The 20,699-nt window shown below is 45.0% G+C and overlaps 1 protein-coding gene across 1 annotated transcript in view; it reads right to left on the reverse strand.

Moving 5' to 3' along the window:
• ADAMTS3 (ADAM metallopeptidase with thrombospondin type 1 motif 3) overlaps positions 1–20,699 on the reverse strand; it is a 122,615-nt gene that overhangs the window by 67,369 nt on the left and 34,547 nt on the right. The window contains exon 4 of the mRNA XM_014938333.1: positions 13,803–13,959. Coding sequence (XP_014793819.1) covers positions 13,803–13,959 — 157 coding nt within the window. The remainder of the gene's footprint in view (positions 1–13,802; positions 13,960–20,699) is intronic.

The raw sequence follows: 20,699 nt of genomic DNA on the forward strand, positions 1-20,699 counted from the left end.
CTAAAAATGGACTTAAGTTGTAAAGGTAGTTGACAATGACATTTTCTACTTTCGAAAAAATCTTCTGTGAAAAAAAAAAAAAAAAAAAAGTTGGAGAAAAAAAAAAAAAAAAAAAAAAAAAGCAAACGAAGCAGATCTGCGGAGGTCAGAACTTCATCAGCCTTTGTCCAATTAAGTCAGCATATAATCAGCCAGCAAACCATCGCGTGGCATTACGTGAACCCAACTGCTGGTCACTCACATACCAGATTCTTTTAATTGCTTTATCTCACCCTGTGTTCCCTATTAAAGAGCGACAGTTAACTAAAGGAAGACTTCTTTTTTCTCCTAGTAGTAAATGTTCTGGGCATCAGAAACTTGGAACCTTTGAAGTGCTGGAAGTCATGAAAATATTTTGTTACTTATTCTTGGCAGGGAAAACCCTGCAAACTGATTAAGAAAAAGGACTTGAAATAAATCAAGAAGCAGCCCTGTGAACGCAAACTGAGAAATACCATTAAAATACCAAAGCACAGACTCAGATGGGTCTGTTTGCAAATTCACTCGCGATTAGTGATAAAAAGGCCATTGATTTGGCTGTGGAAGAACCTCAGCAGAACCCAGCTACAGGGCAGTGCTGTTGGAAGGACTGCTAAGGACTAACTATTTACAGGAGTTATTGAAATGAATTGTATGGCTCCTGGATACTGAGTGTTGGTTAAAAATTTAAATAAAAAAAAAAGAAGGTGGTAATATATTATTTCGTGAACTGGATTTCTGTTGCTATCACAGATCTAAAAAAGAAAACCAGGGCCTTCGCTAAAAATCAACAAAATCGGTGATGCTATTAGTTACAAGATATTAATTGTATTTTCCTCACAAGCCACAGAGAATAACGAGTTTCCCTCTCATTGTAAGAGATTTTTCAGGGATTTTCAAAACAGCTTGTGCCACAGGCCAAATCAAAGCAACAGATACAGTTCAAATCACTCTCACTCTAGAAGCACCAGCTGGATTTTCCAGCACTATGGCAAAATGAGCTTTGGTGAATAATAAAGGAAACCTAAAATAGGTAACTTATCAGGAGAAAACAAGATGTGAGAGTGATATAGCGTCAGGAAAATGAACAAGTGTACTCCATCTGACAGCTGGAATGCGGAGCAGCCGAGGAACATCGCTGCTTCCATGCGAACGGGGCCATGTGTGTAAATTGAGCAACAGAGACTTTTTTTACAATCTGGAGAAAATCAAGTGAATGACATTTAACTCCCGGAAGCAAGAGATGCTCATTTCTAGCTGGAAGTCCAAGACCTAAGTGAAAAATAAATCAAAAAACCCGAAAAGACTAAATGCATCCTCTATTATAAGAAAGATAAGGCAGACGTGATTTAGGTTTGTTTTCAACTGTTGTGAAAATCATCAGTTCTCCGAAAAGACTAAATGCATTCTCTATTATAAGAAAGGTAAGTTAGACGTGATTTGAAAGAGGTATTTAGGGTGTGTTTTCAACTGTTGTGAAAATCATCAGTTCTCAAGTTCTCAATAAAATGAAATTGTTACCTTTACAATTTTTTCAACAAAAAATCTTGTTGAAATCAACAAAAACCTTTCACGAAAATTCTTTCCCTATTGGACAAAACCATTTCTTAACAACGTAAACTTCTAACACATTTCAATACAGTTGCAGCTATGTCATTGACTCAAGCTGCTTCTATAAACTGGCTTCTCGGGGACGGCTCCTTGCCTTTTTCCCAAAGAACTTCCCATTTTTCCTGAACTTTTCTATATACAGGTGACACTAATTTGAACCAATGCATTTAATTGGGCAATACAATTTCATTAACACAGGACTGTGGCAAGTTATAGCCCTTTTAACTTTGCCACTCTATGATTCCCAGGCTACCAGTAGCCTTTACTAGGTATTTTTAAGATCTTTTTGGCAATGTGTCTATCCCAGCATAGCCCTGAGACAACAGAACATCAGAGAAGCATATCCCAGTCCTTACACCTCCCTCTGCCCTCAGACCAGTACCAATATTGAGCTGGACCAGCAGGACATCACCCGTCCCTCATTCCAGCCCTGAGCCCACTCTGTGCTCAACCCCCAACATCTCCTGTCCTCCATGGAGCGTGTGAGTGCAGGAATCCAACTTTCTCCAGGGGCCCAGGTCCACAGTTAGGTAGCCCATGAAGAAACATGGGAGAAGGAGAAAATCTTACCATTTCTTGCCACCTGATGGACAGAGTTCTTTGCCATTAGAAAAAGAAAGGAGAGCTTTCACCTACAGCTCTAAGCCAAGATTCCACACAAGCAAATCATAGAATGGTTTGGGTGGGAAGGGATCTTAAAGATCATCGAGTTCCATCCCCTGCCCTGGGCAGGGACACCTCCCACCAGCCCAGGTTGCTCCAAGCCCCCTCCAACCTGCCCTTGAACCCCTCCAGGGATGGGGCAGCCACAGCTTCTCTGGCCAACCTGGGCCAGGCTCTCACCACCCTCACACCAAACAAGTTCTTCCCCACAGCTCAGCTCCATCTCCCCTCTTGCAGGGTCAAACCCTTCCCCCTCCTCCTAGGGCTCCCCTCCCTCATCCAGAGTCCCTCCCCATCCCTCCTGTGGACCCCAACATGTATGAGAAACGCCTGCTGAGCCACACACAGCCATTTTTCCTAACATGTATGAGAAAGGCCTGCTGAGCCACACACAGCCATTTTTCCTTGACTTAGGGAAAGGCAAGGACTGAAAACCTTGTGTCAACTCTCCCTTCATTAGACTTATGATTCATTTAGCTACTGCATCCTGGTCTGGGATAAACCAGCTCTGGCACATGTGTCTCACACTAACTTCTTGTTATCTGGGTGGAGTGTTAAGACTCGGATGGAGACACCAGAGAGGCACCTGACCTGTTCCCCATGTCTCTCCTCCAGACACGTCCTCATACTTATCCAGGGAATGCCTAAAAAAAAAGGCACTGCCAGTCGCCCCGCAAGGGAAGACGCACAAACGAAAAGCTTTCCTTGGCTCCTCCTGAAGGTACAAGCCAGCAAAGCTCTTCATCGCTCCCTGGGTTTTCTTCCCAAACCACAGGGTATTTGACCGAGTCTAACCCAGATTTCCTGCAGGTCACTTCTCCCCGTCACGGCGGCAGGAGCCAGCTGCCCTTAGATAGCAATTCACTCTTTTCCAACTCAAACTGCAGACTCAGACTCGTGTGCCTTTTAATAACCTCCAGAATCCTAACTATCTTGACGATCTTATCCCATGTAATTAGAATACTCGAAAGAATTATTAGGCAAGGCATTCTGGCGAAAAAAAAGAAAACAAAAAAAAATCCACTGTTTTCATAGCAAACAACAGCTGGGCCATGCTGTTACTCTGCGGTGTTTTACTGTGGCGTTTTGGAAAGATTTATGCACTTCTGTAACCCAGAAATGGATCTGAAGAAACTGGGGTCCACTGGGAGCAGAATTAACCGTGAGGATGATGTTCTCACATTCGTCATTTCCGGACGCCTTCCTATCAGCTTGAGTTGCCCAATACTCTGTCATCCCACTGAAGACAAACAAGATAAGTTTTCCTCCTCCTCTACCCTAAAACAGGGCTGATGACATCGTATCCATAAATTTTCAAAGATATAAACTGAATTAAGTTGTCTCGTTCCCCCCTTGGTTTGGATTCTTACCTATTCCTGAGTTTTAAAATCTTCCTAAGAACACACGGAGCAACAGACCCATTAAAACCCGGGGTCTCACAATGGGGAAAAATGCCAAAACAGCATAAAATTCAGAGGAAGAAAGTCCAGCTACAGCCACATGGTATGAAAATTACCACTTCCTATTATGATACAAACTGCTATATTTTAATTCATTTTCCCATCCAAGAGATAGGTTAAAAAAAGTCAGCTGTAGACCACAGACTAATTTTAAAAGGATCTTTTCTTTGGGTGAGAGAGTCTCTTGGTGCTTTCATAGTATGACATTTCAGAACTAGATTTGTATGATGCGCATGTAAAACACATAAACAAGCATCAGCCCCCGCAAGCTGTGGGAGGATTCATTTCCTCGTGTTCCTGACCTCTAATTCACATAAATTCATCTTGATAAGGCAGCTCTTCTGCTTCCAATTACCATTTTTTTTCTCCAAGAAGGACTGTGCTGGCAGGTCCTCCGTGGGGGCTGGGGAAGGGCAGAGGCTGGCCAGAGCCTGCAGAAGGCATTACAGACTGGTTTGGGTAGGAAGGGACCTTAAAGCCCACCCAGTGCCAACCCCTGCCCTGGGCAGGGACACCTCCCACCAGCCCAGGTTGCTCCAAGCCCCCTCCAACTTGCCCTTAAACCCCTCCAGAGAAGCAACAGCTTCTCTGGCCAACCTGGGCCAGGCTCTCACCACCCTCACACCAAACAAGTTCTTCCCCACATCTCAGCTCCATCTCCCCTCTTTCCGTGTCCAACCCTGCCCCCTCCTCCTAGGGCTCCCCTCCCTCATCCAGAGTCCCTCCCCAGCTTTCCTGGAGCTCCTTGAGGGACTGGAAGGGGCTCGAAGATCTATCTCTCATCACTGGGTACCACCACCCCACTCCTTCTGCTCCCCACCTAGCCAACTTCAAAGCCCTTTTATCCATCTCACACATCTTTCTTATTGAACTGGGCAGCAGGAATGAGCTACTTCTCATCCCTCATACGGAGCCCAGCTCTACGATGCTTTCCATCACTTCTGACAGTTATTGTTTACCTCTATTGACGTTACCCTTCCCTTCTTCCTATGTAATTTTGGGCCATAAGGTGTTTTTATTGGGAAACAGTATAAGCCTTGGAATGGCTGCAAGTTGCATGTACTGATCTCTCTCCATTTTTGCAATTTTCCCTTCGTACAGATTTCTGTGTGTTTTACTACTCTGGCGCTGGGTGCCTGCGGTTGGAATCGAGCCTTTATCCTCGGTTTTATTTAAGAATCATTTTCCTTTGTTATTGCCAAGAACTGAAGACGACTTAACCAGATGGATGTCCCTGCTCCCATCGCTGGGAGGTGAGCGCAACCTCCCTGACACAGGCAGAGAGAATAAGTCACTTTCTAGCACTTTTTGATCCATTCCTCCTCAAGTTTCTGTCTTTCTTGAAGAAGAAAGAATTTACAAGCTTTTTCTCAGCTATGAAGTCTGGGTTTTCTTTTGCTTATAGACATTTCAGAGCAAACAGGATAAAGCCTGTACAGCAGAGATTATGGGTCTTCTATTTACATTTAATTTTATAATTACCTGGCTCCCATGATGGGACTCTCCCCATCGCTCTGAACCTTAGCTTCGTTATCATGGCCTCACTGACACAATTCATTAATAGAATTTCTTGGATGTACGTTGAATATAATTTCTATACATCTTTCTAACTCTTACCACTCCCTTTAAAATGAAATATAAGTATTTGCAGCAAACATATTTCTATTCCCAGCTCTGCCACCGACCTCCTGTTCAATCACAGATTACCTTCTCCGCCTGTTGGCCACCTACACTTCTCAGCCCTGTGGTCCAACACCTCCAGTTAGGGTCCCTGCTAACGTTTTTTGTGCATTACCTCAACTTTTAATATAGAGCAATTATCAAATAAATAGTGAAAACTCAGGGCTAGATAGTGAATCTGCCAGGAATCACCCAACTCCCTCATTGCCTGCTCAATTTCTGGACACGGCGATGATTAATGACCAAGAAGTTTTTACTGGCTGAGAGGTAATGGACATTAGCTGGAACAAGGGAAATTCCAATTAGAGAGGAGGAGGGGGGAAATACCATAATGAGGGGAATCAAACACTGGAACAGAGGCTCAGAAAGGTTGTGGGATCTCCATCCTTGGAAATATTGAAAACACAACTGTGGAGTTACCAGGCTTTGAGTCTATGGAACATTGAGCCGTGAGACTCACACAGACGGGTGTGCAAAGGGAACCCAGAGATGTCCCAGGAGACAGTATCTCATTCACAGCACACAGACAAGCACTTCCATTTTTCTCCATTCACGTCACAAACTTTGGATGTTCATCCAAGGGAAGAATTGGATTGGTTTTATTTTTTTGAAGCTGGATGTAAGTAACTGCACACAGGAAGACACCAGCACTCATCACTGAGCTCCGGGAACCGATTGCTAATTGCACCACCCAGCACATCAGTGGAAATACACAACATGGAGTTGACTTGAAATGGGAGGAAAAACACTTCACTAAGCCAACTCCATACCCAACTGTCTGGTCTCCCTGTACGTCTCTGGTGAACAGATATCATTAAAAAAACAGAGAAAGGAAATAGTGAACCAAAGACACTTTCCCAGTACAAGATGAATCCCAAACTCCACCTGAGGACAAGTGGGCCAAACCCAGCTGCAAACTTTGAGGGCCAAATCTCAGTCCAAAATCTCAGGCCAGATCTCAGTACAAAAGCACACGGAGGAAACACATCCTGGGCCATGTTCACCAGGAGCACTCTAGGTTGAGACCAAGGCAACAGTGGCTCTGTAGGAACCGGTGAACCAGTGGTTCCTTGGTTGAGACCAAGGCAACAGTGGCTCTGTAGGAACCCATAATACATGTAGCTTTGTGGTTGTAGTTTGCAGTAATCAGTAATTCCACAGTTGTACTGACTGATACTGATGCCCAAGCAAGGGAGGTTAAATCCAGTTATAGCTAACCTGGCTGAGAGCACACTTTTGTCCTTGGTGCAAACACTCAAACCCTTGGAGAGGGTTGTGATTCCATTGCACTCAAAGAGATTACTCATCTACTTCCATTTCTACAAGTACTTGATGGTTTTCTCATTATTTTTCCTCCCACTTCTCCTCCTCCTTACATCCCTTCTCTTTTTTCCCTATGTACTGTAAATACATCCATCACTGATACTCATTTTCCATCATGCCATGATGTGCTGTTCCTGTTTAAGAAGTTCTTTGTTGACTGCCTTTCCTTTGATTAAGCAACTGCTATCTGAGAAAAAAAAATATCTAAACCCCACAAACCAATATTCAATCAAGAAATTCAATGAATCCTATTAAGTTTCAATTTTATAGAAGACGACTAATTTAAAAGAAAAGCTCTAGTGGTTCTGGATAAAGAGGCAGGATGTCTTTAGATGGGTGCATACACTAGGTTATCGTCACCAACACAACCTGGACAAGAACGTTCCAAAATGTGGTGTATGATGTCTCCACAGAAATCAGTTCCATCCTTCCCATAATTACTGATGCACAGACTCGTGTGTTGCTCTGTGTGGTATCTAAAACACTCTCCACCAAAACACAGGTCATAAGAAATTCCTCCAAGAACAAGTTCAGACACCACCTGGCACCATGTCTCTAACAAACCCAAAAGTGCCCAGGGAAGTGCTGAGGGAGGTCCCCAAAGCAGGCAATAGTCTTCCCATTCTTCTACCTCCAGTTCCCGGGTTCCATTCCCAGGCAACCAGGAGCAATTCCCAAATCATTTCTTCCTCCTACATGTTTCCCACCTGGGACAAAGACGCTCAAACCCAGCGCCATGGCAACCCCATCGGCCACACAAGCACTTGGGTTCTTTAGGGAAAATGAAAATTCTGAAAGGAAGCTGGGAGATAAAGGCTCCTGTTCCTTGTTTCCCACTGTTAGGAAGTAATTACAAAAATACTTTAATCTGAAGTGGTCTCCGGGTGAATAGGTTGTCATTTTAAAAAAAAATTAAAAAACACTATGATGTGAAGAGGAAGATGAAATAGGAAAACCTGGAGTACTTTAACATGCTGTGTAACCTCCAAGCTTAAGGCTGGTTGTCATTTCCATATGAGAAAAAAGTGCGTGGAAAAAAATAATAAATGAATGAACAGGGGAAAAGATAAATGGAACTCTTTGTGATCAGCTCGAGCAGAATATGATCCAAAACCTGCCTCATCAGCCCACTGACGTAAATCTGAGTCTTCTCACCGACTCCCGGGGACTTGGATCAGGCTTTTATGTTTCTGAGAAATACAATTTGGATTGTATTTTACCACACTCCTCAGCCTGATTCAGTAGAACTTGCAAAGGAGGCCTCCTGAGTGCAAATTTGATCCTAAACTCTACAGTTCTTTGCCTGTTTCTGTTGTTTCTTGACTGCTTTCAAGGAATAAGGTTAATGATCACACATCTTGGGGATGTTGGTCAGCTTATGAACAAAGGAGAACAGACTCTTTTCATCCCGTCCAGACAGAATGATATCACCATTATACTTTCAAAACCCTCCAACTCAGGCTCGTCCGGATAGCATTTCTTTCCGTTCCTAAGTGAAAAGCTATTTTGCTGATAAGATCTTAAAAGATTGATTTAAATAATGTTTTAACATGACAGCCCCATACATTCTCCTAGTTTTTTCAGCTTTGTATGCACAGCTCTTTCCCTCTCTGTCCCCCAGGCCCTTCACCCCCAATACAGAGTCTTTTGATCTTTGTTGCTTTTTGCCCTTGAGAATAAGTATTTTTTCTTTATCAGATGCTATTTGGGAATATGACTCATGGCGTGAACACCGATGGCGCGTACCTGTAGCACTCAGCTAAAATGAGAAGCCCAGATGTTTGGCATCTTTAGGATCAGGACTTAAGTTACCGGGGAAGTCAAGCTCACAGAATATCATCCCAGGGCAACCCGATATGGAAAAGCCGTCAGGAGACCGTTGTGCCTATTTACACCCATCAACAACCCTAGAGATCCTCCTGCTCTCTGATAGGATTCCCAGACCATACCTAAACCAGATGCTCATCCCAGATGCTTAAAAACAAACGTTCAGTGTCTTTAACAAAACCCTCAGAAGTTGTTCTCCTCCCTTCTCCTGGCCACCTCCCTGAGCACCCACGCTCCCACCGCTGGCAGGGCACCCTGCGATGCCAGAGGGGGGACACTACGGAGCATCAAAAGCCATAGGAGATGCATGTGCTTGGTGACATCCTGCAAACCGCTGCCCCACAAGGTATGTCCCCACTAGCAGGGGACACCAAGTCACAGAGCTTTTCATGTGACTTCTACAGTAAAACAACTTCCCCGAATATTTTGCGAAAAAATGTAGAGCCTTGTGTGAACTGCCTTCATATCCCAGAATGGTTTGGGTTGGAAGGAATCTTAAAGCCCATCCAGTTCCACCCCTCGCCATGGGCAGGGACGCCTCCCACTAGACCGGGTTGCTCAGATCCCCATCCAACCTGGCCTTGAGACAGTACCAGAGAGGGACAATGCCAAAGCAGTCACACTTCAGAACAAGGCTCTTCTCTAAGCAGCTTGCTCATTTCAGACCAACAATAACCATTTGGTAGGTTAAACGTGTCAACCTGTCTTCACTCAAATGCAGTTCCCCCCTTTTCATGGACATCAGAAGCTGTTGGCTGTGGAAATACCACCTCCTCCTCCTTCCATGTATCTATCACCTTTTCTGAAGTTGGAAAGATTAATTAGGATCGCTGGGCTGCCAAGTCCCCACTGTCAATAAATGCATTTCTGGGTTGTGTTTCTCCTCCACCACAAGACAAACAGAAGTGTGCTGCAGTAGCTCAGAACTTCTATGAAATTCTCCCTATTCCTACCAAGCCTAGTGAGAAGGTCCTCTGCAGTCCGAGCAGCCTGTCCCAACTCACTGCCTCTTGCACTAAGCTTCCTTCATACTCTCCCACCAGGTTCATCATGGTTGATCCCACCTCACTTCTGAGCACAGACAGAAATTCTCAATCATTCTCTCCAAGTCAGACAAAAATTAGGACAGTAGATGTGTTTAGAAAACCTGGTAAGAGCATTCTCGTTCCAGGTCACGATTGCATTAAACACGACGAGCTGCCTGGTTTTCACATGGTTTTCTGCGTGACTCCCATCTGACCCAGCTCCTCACAAGGAAGAATCATCAAGAATCTTTTCTCTTCCCAGGGGAGAAATCCACTTGACGTGTCACATCCTACTACGTTTAAGTGGTTTTCAATAGCTGGGACTTCCCGGGGGAGGCCTTGGCTCCAGCCCTGCAGAGAGGAAGAGCTTCCTCTGCCCAGGAGAACTAACCCACCACAAATAACCACTCCTGCCCCAGGTCTGTCGGAACATGGAAAATTATCCACGTCTCCCTGATATCACCCAGTGAGAGCACAGGCATTTTATAAGCATAAACCAACCACCAAACATTCAGGGCCATTCATATGCAAGAGATGATATTCACCCCAGAATGACTGAAAAGGGTGAGGTATAAAAAGGCAGTAATTAACGAAGGGTTCCTTCAAGGAGCCTAAATTGGGTGCAAACACCCACAAAAGAACAAGAGGCCCAGCAGTTCAAAGGATATCTGTACCATCGCTTTCAAGGCTCAGCCTCTGGGATATTTTACCAGCTCCTTAACTTGAGAGATGATGAAAGAAAGAAATTAAAAAAGAAAATAAAACGGGGAGGGAAAAAAACCCATGTGCTATCTTAGCACTTCACTTTTATTTCTGAAATATTCACGTTTCTTCCCATGTTCTGCAAAGTGCTTTGAGAGGCTCCTCTCTGTGCTTAATGAAAGAGGTAAACAAAGAAATACTTAAAAAAAAGACTATGTAAGTGCTTCAATGTGTGTAGAAGCAGAAGCTGCCCAGCACAGACGTGCAGAGGGAAGGAAAAGCAAGGGCTCTCCATAAATGTTTAGAGGTTTGTAATCCTACAGCTTTACTCAAATGAACGAGGGGGGATTTCCCATCTGAATTCTCGAGTGTTTCATGAAGACACTGCTGAGGAACCCAACCTCTACACAACGCAACGATGAGAACACCATTCCCTGGAGAGGCCACGGGTACCATCAACAGGCATCGGCACGTCGGATGTGTCTGTGCTTAATTCTAGGAGAATACAGTAAATGCTCCACTGCATTGCGATCATTGCTAAAACACTGATCTTAAGATGGTTTTTTTGACTTAGAACTCCTACGCTCAGTCTGTCCCACTGGTTGAAAAATGTCCAACAAATTCCCAAACGTTCTAAAATCCCGCAGGAATACCAGATGTCCTGTCAGATGGAAAGCTTCCTCCATAGAGCTGGACTTGGACACTTTCACAGCAATAGTATCTTAGGATACTACTCCTAAAGACTTGGACAGCAATAGCATCTTATAAAGTATCTTATATGGTACCTTATAAAACTGACTTCTTATAGAGAGAATACAAAGCAGCATGTCCTGTTTCACTGTGGAGAAAGGCTACCCCACAACACTTCCCAATTTTTATAACAACTTCACTAACAACAACAATTTTAAGTACTTTTTAATCTTAACATCTAGGTCATTGAGTCCTCTGTAGTCTGTTACTGAAAGACTGGATTCTTGTCGGTTAAATAAGCAGCTGAATTTGCCCTCGGCCCGGGCTCCGCTCTGGGGTGGGGAGCAGGAGCAGAGAAGATGAAGAAAGATTTTCAAGCATCTCTATGTAGCAGAAGACTCAACCACCACAAACTGTTTCACGGTGGCGTAATAGCCAGATCTATTTCCTGAACTCAAATGCATGTATAGACCTTAAACTGTCAAGAGTAAGAGAGATTTCCTGTGAAAATGAGTTTATTTAGTTAGACGAGCCGCAATGCTAAGCCATCACATGGGTCAAACCTTTCCTCAGGCTCCACGGGCTTTAACCCGGGTCACTCTTGGATCTTAAAAAGCATCTTGAAGGCATAAGGATAAAGACAATCACAGAATCATGGAATGGTTTGGGTGGGAAGGGACCTTAAAGCCCCCCCAGTGCCACCCCCTGCCCTGGGCAGGGACACCTCCCACCAGCCCAGGTTGCTCCAAGCCCCCTCCAACCTGCCCTTGAACCCCTCCAGGGATGGGGCAGCCACAGCTTCTCTGGGCAACCTGTTCCAATATCACTTACCCCTTTGTTGTGCCTAATCTGAGCCAAGGTGGAACTACCAAACAGCGGAGCAGACGGGACTACAATTTACTTGATAGAACAAGGATCATAGGAGAATAAAGATAAGGCTTTACCCAATCGGGAGCACTCAGTAAATGGGCTCAGTCAGTGATAATGAGAGGTGGCCAAAAGCAAAGCAATCACTCCAGTTGAAAAATAACCAGGGGGAGAAATTTGCCAGCCTCCATCTAACTTCTGTTCTTTGGAAAACCACGAAAGAAGGGAAAGACTTCAGTTTTCACAACGCACAGGCAAGTGGAGATCTCTAGACACACCTGACAATTAAAGACCTCACCTCTAGAAAAAGCTCATTTACACATTTTAAGAAACCCTTCAAGATACCAAGAGTAGCTGCAATTTTGTCAGAAGCCACAGCATTTTGACAGAAGTGCACCCACCTCTCTGGTTCTCGGTTCCACCCGCCCAGACGGTGAAATACAGATTACACACCCTACATCTCTTCCAGACAAATGCTAAACCAACAACCCCCAGCATTATACAAACAGATCCCCTCTGCCAAAGGATGGAATAAAGCCATCTATAAGAAACAAGCCTTTTTGGTCCGAACTTCCTGATAAACAAGAAATCAGGTATAGACACATGGTTTTGACACTAAAAAGTTTGGTGCAAGTTAAAAAAAAGTGGCTGCTGCCTTTAAGCGCTCCCTCCAACCAAACAAGAGAAGGTGGGAAAATGCTGAAGACATCAAGACCCTGAAAGGACTGACCAAATCCCTAACAACATTTAAGGATTCCGAGGTGGGACTCATCACTTGGGTGTTTATTGTCTCACTAATCTTCATACATTATGAACGGCAATTTATAAATCCCTGGATAGCTTGCCTCAGCCATCCATGCTCCTGCTGACCTTCCCTTTGGAGCAGCTGCCTGACGTTTGCAAAGGATTCCATGGATTCAAAACACACACAAATAAAGTCTGTGAGCACATCTGAAGATCGTAGAGGACAGAGATGCTGAATCCCCTGAAACAGACCCAGAAGGTCCATCGCCAAGGACACACACCGAATAATGTAAGTCCACGAGGACTGGCAACGAGGGACTGCTTGATCCCTCTCTGGTTAATATCTGCATCTCCTTCTCGTTCTGTGCATTCTATGTGGTGGTTCTTGTACTCCAAGAACATGTGGACACAAAGTACAGAAAGGAATTTGAGAAGCTGAGAGATGTTATAGAAAAGGCAGAGCACGGAAGGGGAAGGGAGCTGCTCTCTCATCCCCAGCCCATGGTGTCAAAACCCTCAGCACTCACTATGTGACACACTGGCTTGGAAGCATTTGTTTAATATTGAAAGGGGGGGAAAACGTACAAACAAATGGATTAAACCACAGAACAATTACTCTCAGATGGGCCAAGCAGGTTTTCTTCAAGATGGAGGGGAATCCTTAGATAAGTCAAAATACATCCAATCAAGGCAACTGCCTTCAAACAGCATTAATTGCAACCATAGGAGGAGGAAAACAGTCACTGGCACAATTTAGCTATTTCTCAGGAAGAAACAGGACCCAAACTTTAAGCCGAAGTCGTATGGACAGGCAGGCCTTAATAACAAGTCAGAACATTAAAGTCACACTAGGATTTCTATTAAATCTCACGTCCCACAATATCTTACCAACTTCCTTGGAGCTCAGACTTGTTTTCACTTAAATCAGCACAAACTTTGCCTTTGGTTTAAGGAAGGAAAAAACAAGCATTTTGCAACATTTCTTGATGAGAACCCTTTGTGGCCGAGTTCTGCTCTGCCAGGTGAAAGCAGAGGTGATGCTCTTTGCAGAGAAGCTGCATGTGTGACTGATGGAATAAACATTTAAACGTTTCCTTTTCAAACAGCTCAGACAAAACTGTCTCTTTCAAAAGCTCCTGTAGGCTGAGTTACCTGGAACAGATTTGCCAACACCCAACCCTGGGTACGGTACCTTCTCTGTGGACATCAGGGAGCAGGTCGGTGGGATGCTGCACAGCAGCTGAGCGCCTGTACACCATGTGGATCCTTCCCTTCTCCTCCTCCATCTGCTTTCCTCTCTCCAAAGGCTCGATGAAGTACTCATCCTTATTGGTTCTTATCATTCCAGCCTGGTGAGGGAGAGAGAAAGCATGTCCAAGTGTCATTCCAAGGGCTCAGGCCCCTCATTTTACTTCATTGAAATCAGCAGAAGCCACATGGTTTTTCCACTTAACACATTCTGTTCCATCTGTAACTACGTAGATATGGACAATCCTTCAAACCCCTTTCTCGTTATGTCCTCCCCCTGTAAAAGCCTCGGGGCAGGTTCCTGAAGGCAGGTTTACCCTGGTCATTATCACAATTAAACTCGCTGGAGTTTTAATGGAGACATCACACCTGCCTTAAATCCCATTTAAGGTAAGAGAGATTCATGCTCCAGGAGGAAGAATTTCTCTGCCGGCACCCGAATATAAACCACAGTCAATAACATCCCCACTGGAGATTTCTGTACACGTGAGGCAGGGGTTACAGCTCTGACTTTGACACCAACCATAGACACAGACAAAGCATGAACCACAAAAAAAAAAACCCCAAACCAAACCCAAAATGAGACAAACCTGAGAGTTTTGCAAACTCCTCCAGGGCCTTCCCAGCACCGCCCCAGCTTTGGGTGCCACCAAACTCATTTATGGCAATGATACATTCATTTGTTTCTTGAATATTTTTTTTTTAATTTTTTTTTTTGCAACAACTGGAGATTATCACAGCCCAAGCTTAGATAATTTGCCAGATACAAGGAGACAGAACTGTGAAGGTGTATCACGGAGTATCAACAACTAATATTTTAATAAAACGTTCAAAATGTCACAGGCCACACTTCACCACAAGCTTTCCACACACTCTGTGTGTTTTCTTACATCTACACTGAATTCAGCCAATAAAACGTTCAAAATGTCACAAGCCACACTTCACCACAAGCCTTCCTCACACTCTGTGTTTTCTTACATCTACACTGAATTCAGCTACTGAATTTCTTCAAATATTGGCTAAATTATATAAATCTAAACACTACACCCTTCCTTTGCTTTCATTCTGTGAGTGGCAGCAATGAGTGAGATTTTTGGCTGGAATAACTCAGGTGAGCACCACGAGTCAGTTTTTCCCGTGGCCAATACACATCATTATTCTGGGAACCAACAAGTCCCCTTTGCATGTTAATAGATTATTTGCTTGCCATTTTTCTCAGCAAAAAGAAGTTCCGTCCCTACAGTTGGTGTGTTATAGGTGTAGAACCTGTCTTGGCATGAAGATTTTTTGCTAAATAACCTGTTGGCAGTGGGTCTACCCAAAAGCAAAGCTCAGCTTCCCTTCCCAGCTCCAGCCCGTACATCTGCGTCCACCCTAGACACAAAAAAAGTCAAAAAGCCTCATCAAAAGCCTCCTCATTTCACAGAGGCTGATAACCCGGCCCAATTAATACGAGAAAGAAACATATTTTAAAAGTCTAATTACTCATTAAGAGGAGCAGCACCTCCGACCTTTCCTTAGTCTTCACGGTGGCGACTATCTCCACCGATTTCAGAGGATTTGGAGGGGATTTGTGCCCATCACCAAAAACAAACCTAACAATTGCTCTCCAGAATTTGCAAATGATGCTCAAGGGCTGGATTTCCAACCGGTCCTTACGGAGAGGGGCTTCCCAGAGAGCAACAAACCCCTCCCGCAGACCTGGGGGAAGCTGAATATGTTCCACATGCTTTGGAGTAATTAATTTGCCCCCACGTTTGAGATACTGCAGGAAAGAGTACAAGTATTGACATGCTCTGTCTGGCACTAACACCTAAGAGTTAAAATCACTATAGTGGGGTTATCCTACACAGGGTGTTGTAAATGACTTCCATCAACAGTTCTATAAATACTGATTTTCTTATTAGAAAATGAGATTTAGAACCAACAGGGACAGTTCTGACCCATTTTGACAGCCTCCAGGGCAAGCACGAATGCAGAATCCAGCTTGCTTTCCCTTCAGAATTCCCTCTCCCCCCAAAAAAATTCATCAATAAGAAGAGCCTGAAATTTTCCAAATGAATGGAGAAAGAGGGGCATCAGCGGGTATCACAAGCAGGTGTCTCGAGCGCAGATTTTTGAAGGCTGACTTGGAGAAAAGACTGCGGTGGATTTTCAAGAAAGAAGTATGTAGTGGAAAATAATTTTTTTTTTTTTTTTTTCCGCAAAAGCACATTTATGGAGCAACACAGGAAAGCAGAGTCTGAAATCTTGGAATGCTATTAATTTTACTGCTTTTTCTTCTAAATTAACAGCACTCCAAACTTTCCATCAAGTGCAGGACGCAGTCTGAAACGGTGAAGTTTATCTAGAACTGTCCTCGTTATCCTTCAAATGGGACAACAACGGGGATGTGACAAAAACTAGAAAAAACACCCCAAAAGAAGCTTTTGTGGCAGAGTGGCTCGAAATAAACTCTGTTATCAGCCCCATTTCGACCGGGGGGGAAGCGGATTCACTTTTTGGCTTTTTTAGAGACTCATTTATCCTGTTTTTGAGGGGTGCTGTGGGGGGAACCCACCCGCTCATCACCTCGTGTGCCCCCCCTGCCGCTGCCCATCAGAATGGTTTGGGTTGGAAGGGACCTTACAGACCATCGAGTTCCAACCCCCCTGCCCTGGGCAGGGACACCTCCCACCACACCAGGTTGCTCCAAGCCCCATCCAGCCTGGCCTTGAACCCCTCCAGGGATGGGGCAGCCACAACTTCCCTGGGCAACCTGGGCCAGGCTCTCACCACCCTCATAGTAAAAAATGTCTGTAAGTGTCTTTACATGACTGGCCACCATTAATGCATTTCATCCCTCCAGCTCTTGTCCTCCTCGGTGTAGAAGTAACGGTGGGTGGCAAAGGGAGGGAAAGCCCTTCCGCTGAATTGAACCCATGCAGGACCAGTACTGCCCGAGCTCCCAATAAAAGGTAGCCGGGAGCAGGGTCAGAAGTGGCCTGGCAGGGGCAGCCCACCTAGGAGGGCTTCCAAGAGGACACCAAACCACGCGCTCTTTCCTGGACAATCCACTGATAAAGCAAAACCTGGAAAAATCACAAAATCACAGAATCACATGGGGTTGGAAGGGACCTCTGGAGACCATCTCCTCCAACCTCCTGCCAGAGCAGGGTCACCCACAGCAGGTCCTACAAGAATGTGTCCAGGTGGGTTTGGAATGTCTCCAGAGATGGAGACTCCACCACCTCTCTGGGTGGCACCACTGAAAAAAGCCTGGCCCCATCCTCTTGACACCCACCCTTTAAGTATTTATAGGTGTTGATCAGATCCCCCCTCAGCCTCCTCCCTTAGGAGAGGCTGAGGGACTTGGGTCTTTTTAGTCTGGAGAAGAGAAGGCTGATATGCCTCCGGAGATAGTAATAATGCACTAAAATGCATTATTTCATTTTTTTTCCAAATGCAAAACGACTCAGACAACAATCAGGGAATTACAAACACAAAGACCTGAGAGAACAGCCGACAAGGGCAGGTTAAACCAAGGAATCACTGGCTGAGCCAAAACCAACAGCGTTGAAGGGGGAACACGGTTCTGTATAAATATGCATGTGGCAGGAGCTGGGGAGAGGAGAGAAGCCTTCATTCAGCAGCACAACGGAGAACTGTGGAGCGCCCATTAAGAATGGCCGCATTTAACGGCAATTGCAGCGTAAACACCAGGGGTGGGATTTTCAAAAGTATTTTAGGAAGTTAAATGCCCCATTTCTCGTGGTTTGCCGTAAGGGCAAGTCGTTTTAACTCTCAGGTGTGTTTTGAAAAGCCCACCCTCGAATGTGGGAGAGTGAGGGGGTTTGTTTAGTCACACTGCTGGCCATTATCGAGCCAAGTGCCACCAGCTCTTGCCACCGGGCGTTACTGGGGAGTAGGAAACGCTTTGAGCTGTCAGTCTACACTGCACTTATTTTACAAAATCAACCTATGATAGAATATCCCATCCTACCTGTGATCTCATGTACCAGGAAAGAAGGTCAGGAAACGCTCTCATCTTATCATAGAATCATAGAATGGTTTGGGTTGGAAGGGACCTCAAAGATCATCGAGTTCCAACCCCTGTGCCATGGGCTGGGACACCTCCCACCAGAGCAGGTTGCTCAAAGCCCCATCCAGCCTGGCCTTGAACCCCTCTAGGGATGGGGCATCTTTTGACGCCAGTATCCACTGCCCACCTCTGCCCCAAGTTCTGGGTTTTTTTGCCTTCTTACTGTCCTCTGGTAGACTGGACATGGTGAAAACTTCTTGTTCTCATGCATCTCCCTCTACAAAAACCTCATTTGCCCAACTGCTTATGAAACAAGCTTGACTAAAGTTCTCTTTCTAAAGTGCTGAGACCTCTATCTGCTGTACTCATCAATCACGTCCTACTCTTTCCACCTCCTGTCTCTTGTGGAACGCCACCAGCTCTAGGCAGCAGAAGGTGTCCTTGTGGCCCATGCCTGCATGGCTCCAAGCAGACTTGATCATAGAATCACAGAATGGTTTGGGTGGGAAGGGACCTTAAAGCCCACCCAGTGCCACCCCCTGCCCTGGGCAGGGACACCTCCCACCACAGCAGGTTGCTCCAAGCCCCCTCTGGCCTGGCCTTGAACCTCTCCAGGGATGGGGCAGCCACAGCTTCTCTGGGCAACCTCTCTGATCCACCAGTGCTTACGGGAGCAAGGAGACCCAAACGATGCTTCTTACCCACAACTTCATCAGAAAACATCACTATTAATAATTTCCACCAAGCAGTGGTCAGAGACAGCCCACTCGTGGAGGGCATAAACCAGCAAGATTTTGGTTTCAATCACAAAGTCACAAAGCTAGGGTGGGGTGAAGCACAGGGAGTGGTGGGAGAAGCCATCAGGCTTCCCAGACCAGAAGGGTCCAGGCTTCATTTCCCAACACTGTTGAAAGGTTCGGGTGGTCCCACAGAGCCCTTCCATGCCCCCATGGAGGGTGACACCACCACCAGGATCACACCTACTCTCACCCATAGGGGTTTCTGTGCTGCCCTTTCTCATATCACTAAAAACATATACATTTAAGTAGAAATGACACTGAATTATAGGTAAATACCTACAGGTTCAACTGTTCTCCACTGACTTGAAGGCAGTGAGGAGTGCACAATATAATCACAGAATGGTTCGGGTGGGAAGGGACCTTAAAGATCATCGAGATCCAACCTTCCAATAATAATCGTTTTCAGTAAAAAATGTTTTCATCCCAACTTTTTTGTGGCTTTGCTATTATTTTTATCTATGTATGCACTTATCTTCACAATATTGTATTTCAGCTGGAATCCATGTTTTGAAACCCCTGCATTTTTCTAAGATGTAATGAATCTACCACAGAGAAGGCAGTAATATAAATTATGGTTTTAAAGTGTCCTTAGTGCCCTTGAACTACAAAGAAATAGTTTTTAAAATGCTGACATGATACTCTGGGAAACCGAGGCGTTAATTAGCAGCTGTTTCTCCCGAGCCAGCTTTGAACAATGAGAGGACTGAACAGGTACGGTTGCTTTAAGCAAATCAAAAATACAATATCGAAATATTTGTGAATTGTGACCTGGCTGCTCCCAGGCAGATGGGAGGGAAGGGTAAGGACCAGGAGCAGTTCTGTCCCCCGGCTGGCTTTGTAGGCTGCTCACAGAAGGTTCCTCCCTCTCTCTCGTGTGGTTTAATATCTGCCTTTCTTACTTAGCTGAGGAAGAAACAACATTATGGTCTCAAACATCCCTTGCAAGGATTACCTGTTTCTCGCACCCCTCCTGCCCTCTCTGCTCCATTCAGGCTTTTCTAACCAACTCCTTCATTGCCAGACTTGTTCCAGACTTCAAAACTCTGAATTTTGGGGGCTGTTTTTGTATTTTGTCCTTTCTCCCCTCCCAGACAGCGAGCAACACATAAATACTTTTCTGGCAGTTAGTACGTATATTGTATATATAAATATTAAATAGAAATATCTGGATTAGATATTTAATCCATGTCTTTGACAAACTGGACACGAAGAGCATGCACTGAATGAGATACTCCTGGTGCAGGAGGTTGGAGCCATGAAGACACAGAATACAGGGAGTTCAAGTCCCTCACAGGATCCTAAAGCAAAACATTCACCTATTTGATGAGTTTTCTTGAACTAAGCGTTATATAGGCTCCTAGCAAAGTGGTAACTGCTCCTGCTGAACACAACAGTCCTGCTTTATCTGTATCCAAGGCACAAAATTTGACCACCCAAAAAAAAATCAGTTATCCAACCTGTAATTGGTTAGTGCACAGCAAGGGATACGGGATCAATAGAGCTCCACCACGTCCCCCTGCATGAGCATCTTCATTTGTATTACAGGCACCTTTTATCTGTGTATCTAATTAGAGCGATTTGGAAATACCACATACTGTGACTTTCCTGCAAAGATTTGAAATAGAGGAGATTAAAAGCTTCAAAAATTGTAATTTAACACCACGTTCAAGGCTCTACATTCATCTCTAAATGGAGGAGGCTGTTGATAATCTCAGAAGCAGATTGGTAAGCAGGCTGGAGTTGGCTCAGCAGGAGGAGGCTGGCTGTACAGAGATGGGCTGCAGTAATAGTCCTTGGTAAGAAACGAGCAAGAAAAAGAAAAAAAAATCAGGAACAAACACAGGGATCCAAGGATGAAAAAACCATAGAATGCTTCAGGGACCTTAAAGCCCCCGCAGTGCCACCCCCTGCCCTGGGCAGGGACACCTCCCACCAGCCCAGGTTGCTCCAAGCCCCCTCCAACCTGCCCTTGAACCCCTCCAGGGATGGGGCAGCCACAGCTTCTCGGGGCAACCTGGGC

Source organism: Calidris pugnax, unplaced genomic scaffold, assembly GCF_001431845.1.
Source record: "Calidris pugnax isolate Ruff unplaced genomic scaffold, ASM143184v1 scaffold72, whole genome shotgun sequence".
NCBI classification, from domain to species: domain Eukaryota; kingdom Metazoa; phylum Chordata; class Aves; order Charadriiformes; family Scolopacidae; genus Calidris; species Calidris pugnax.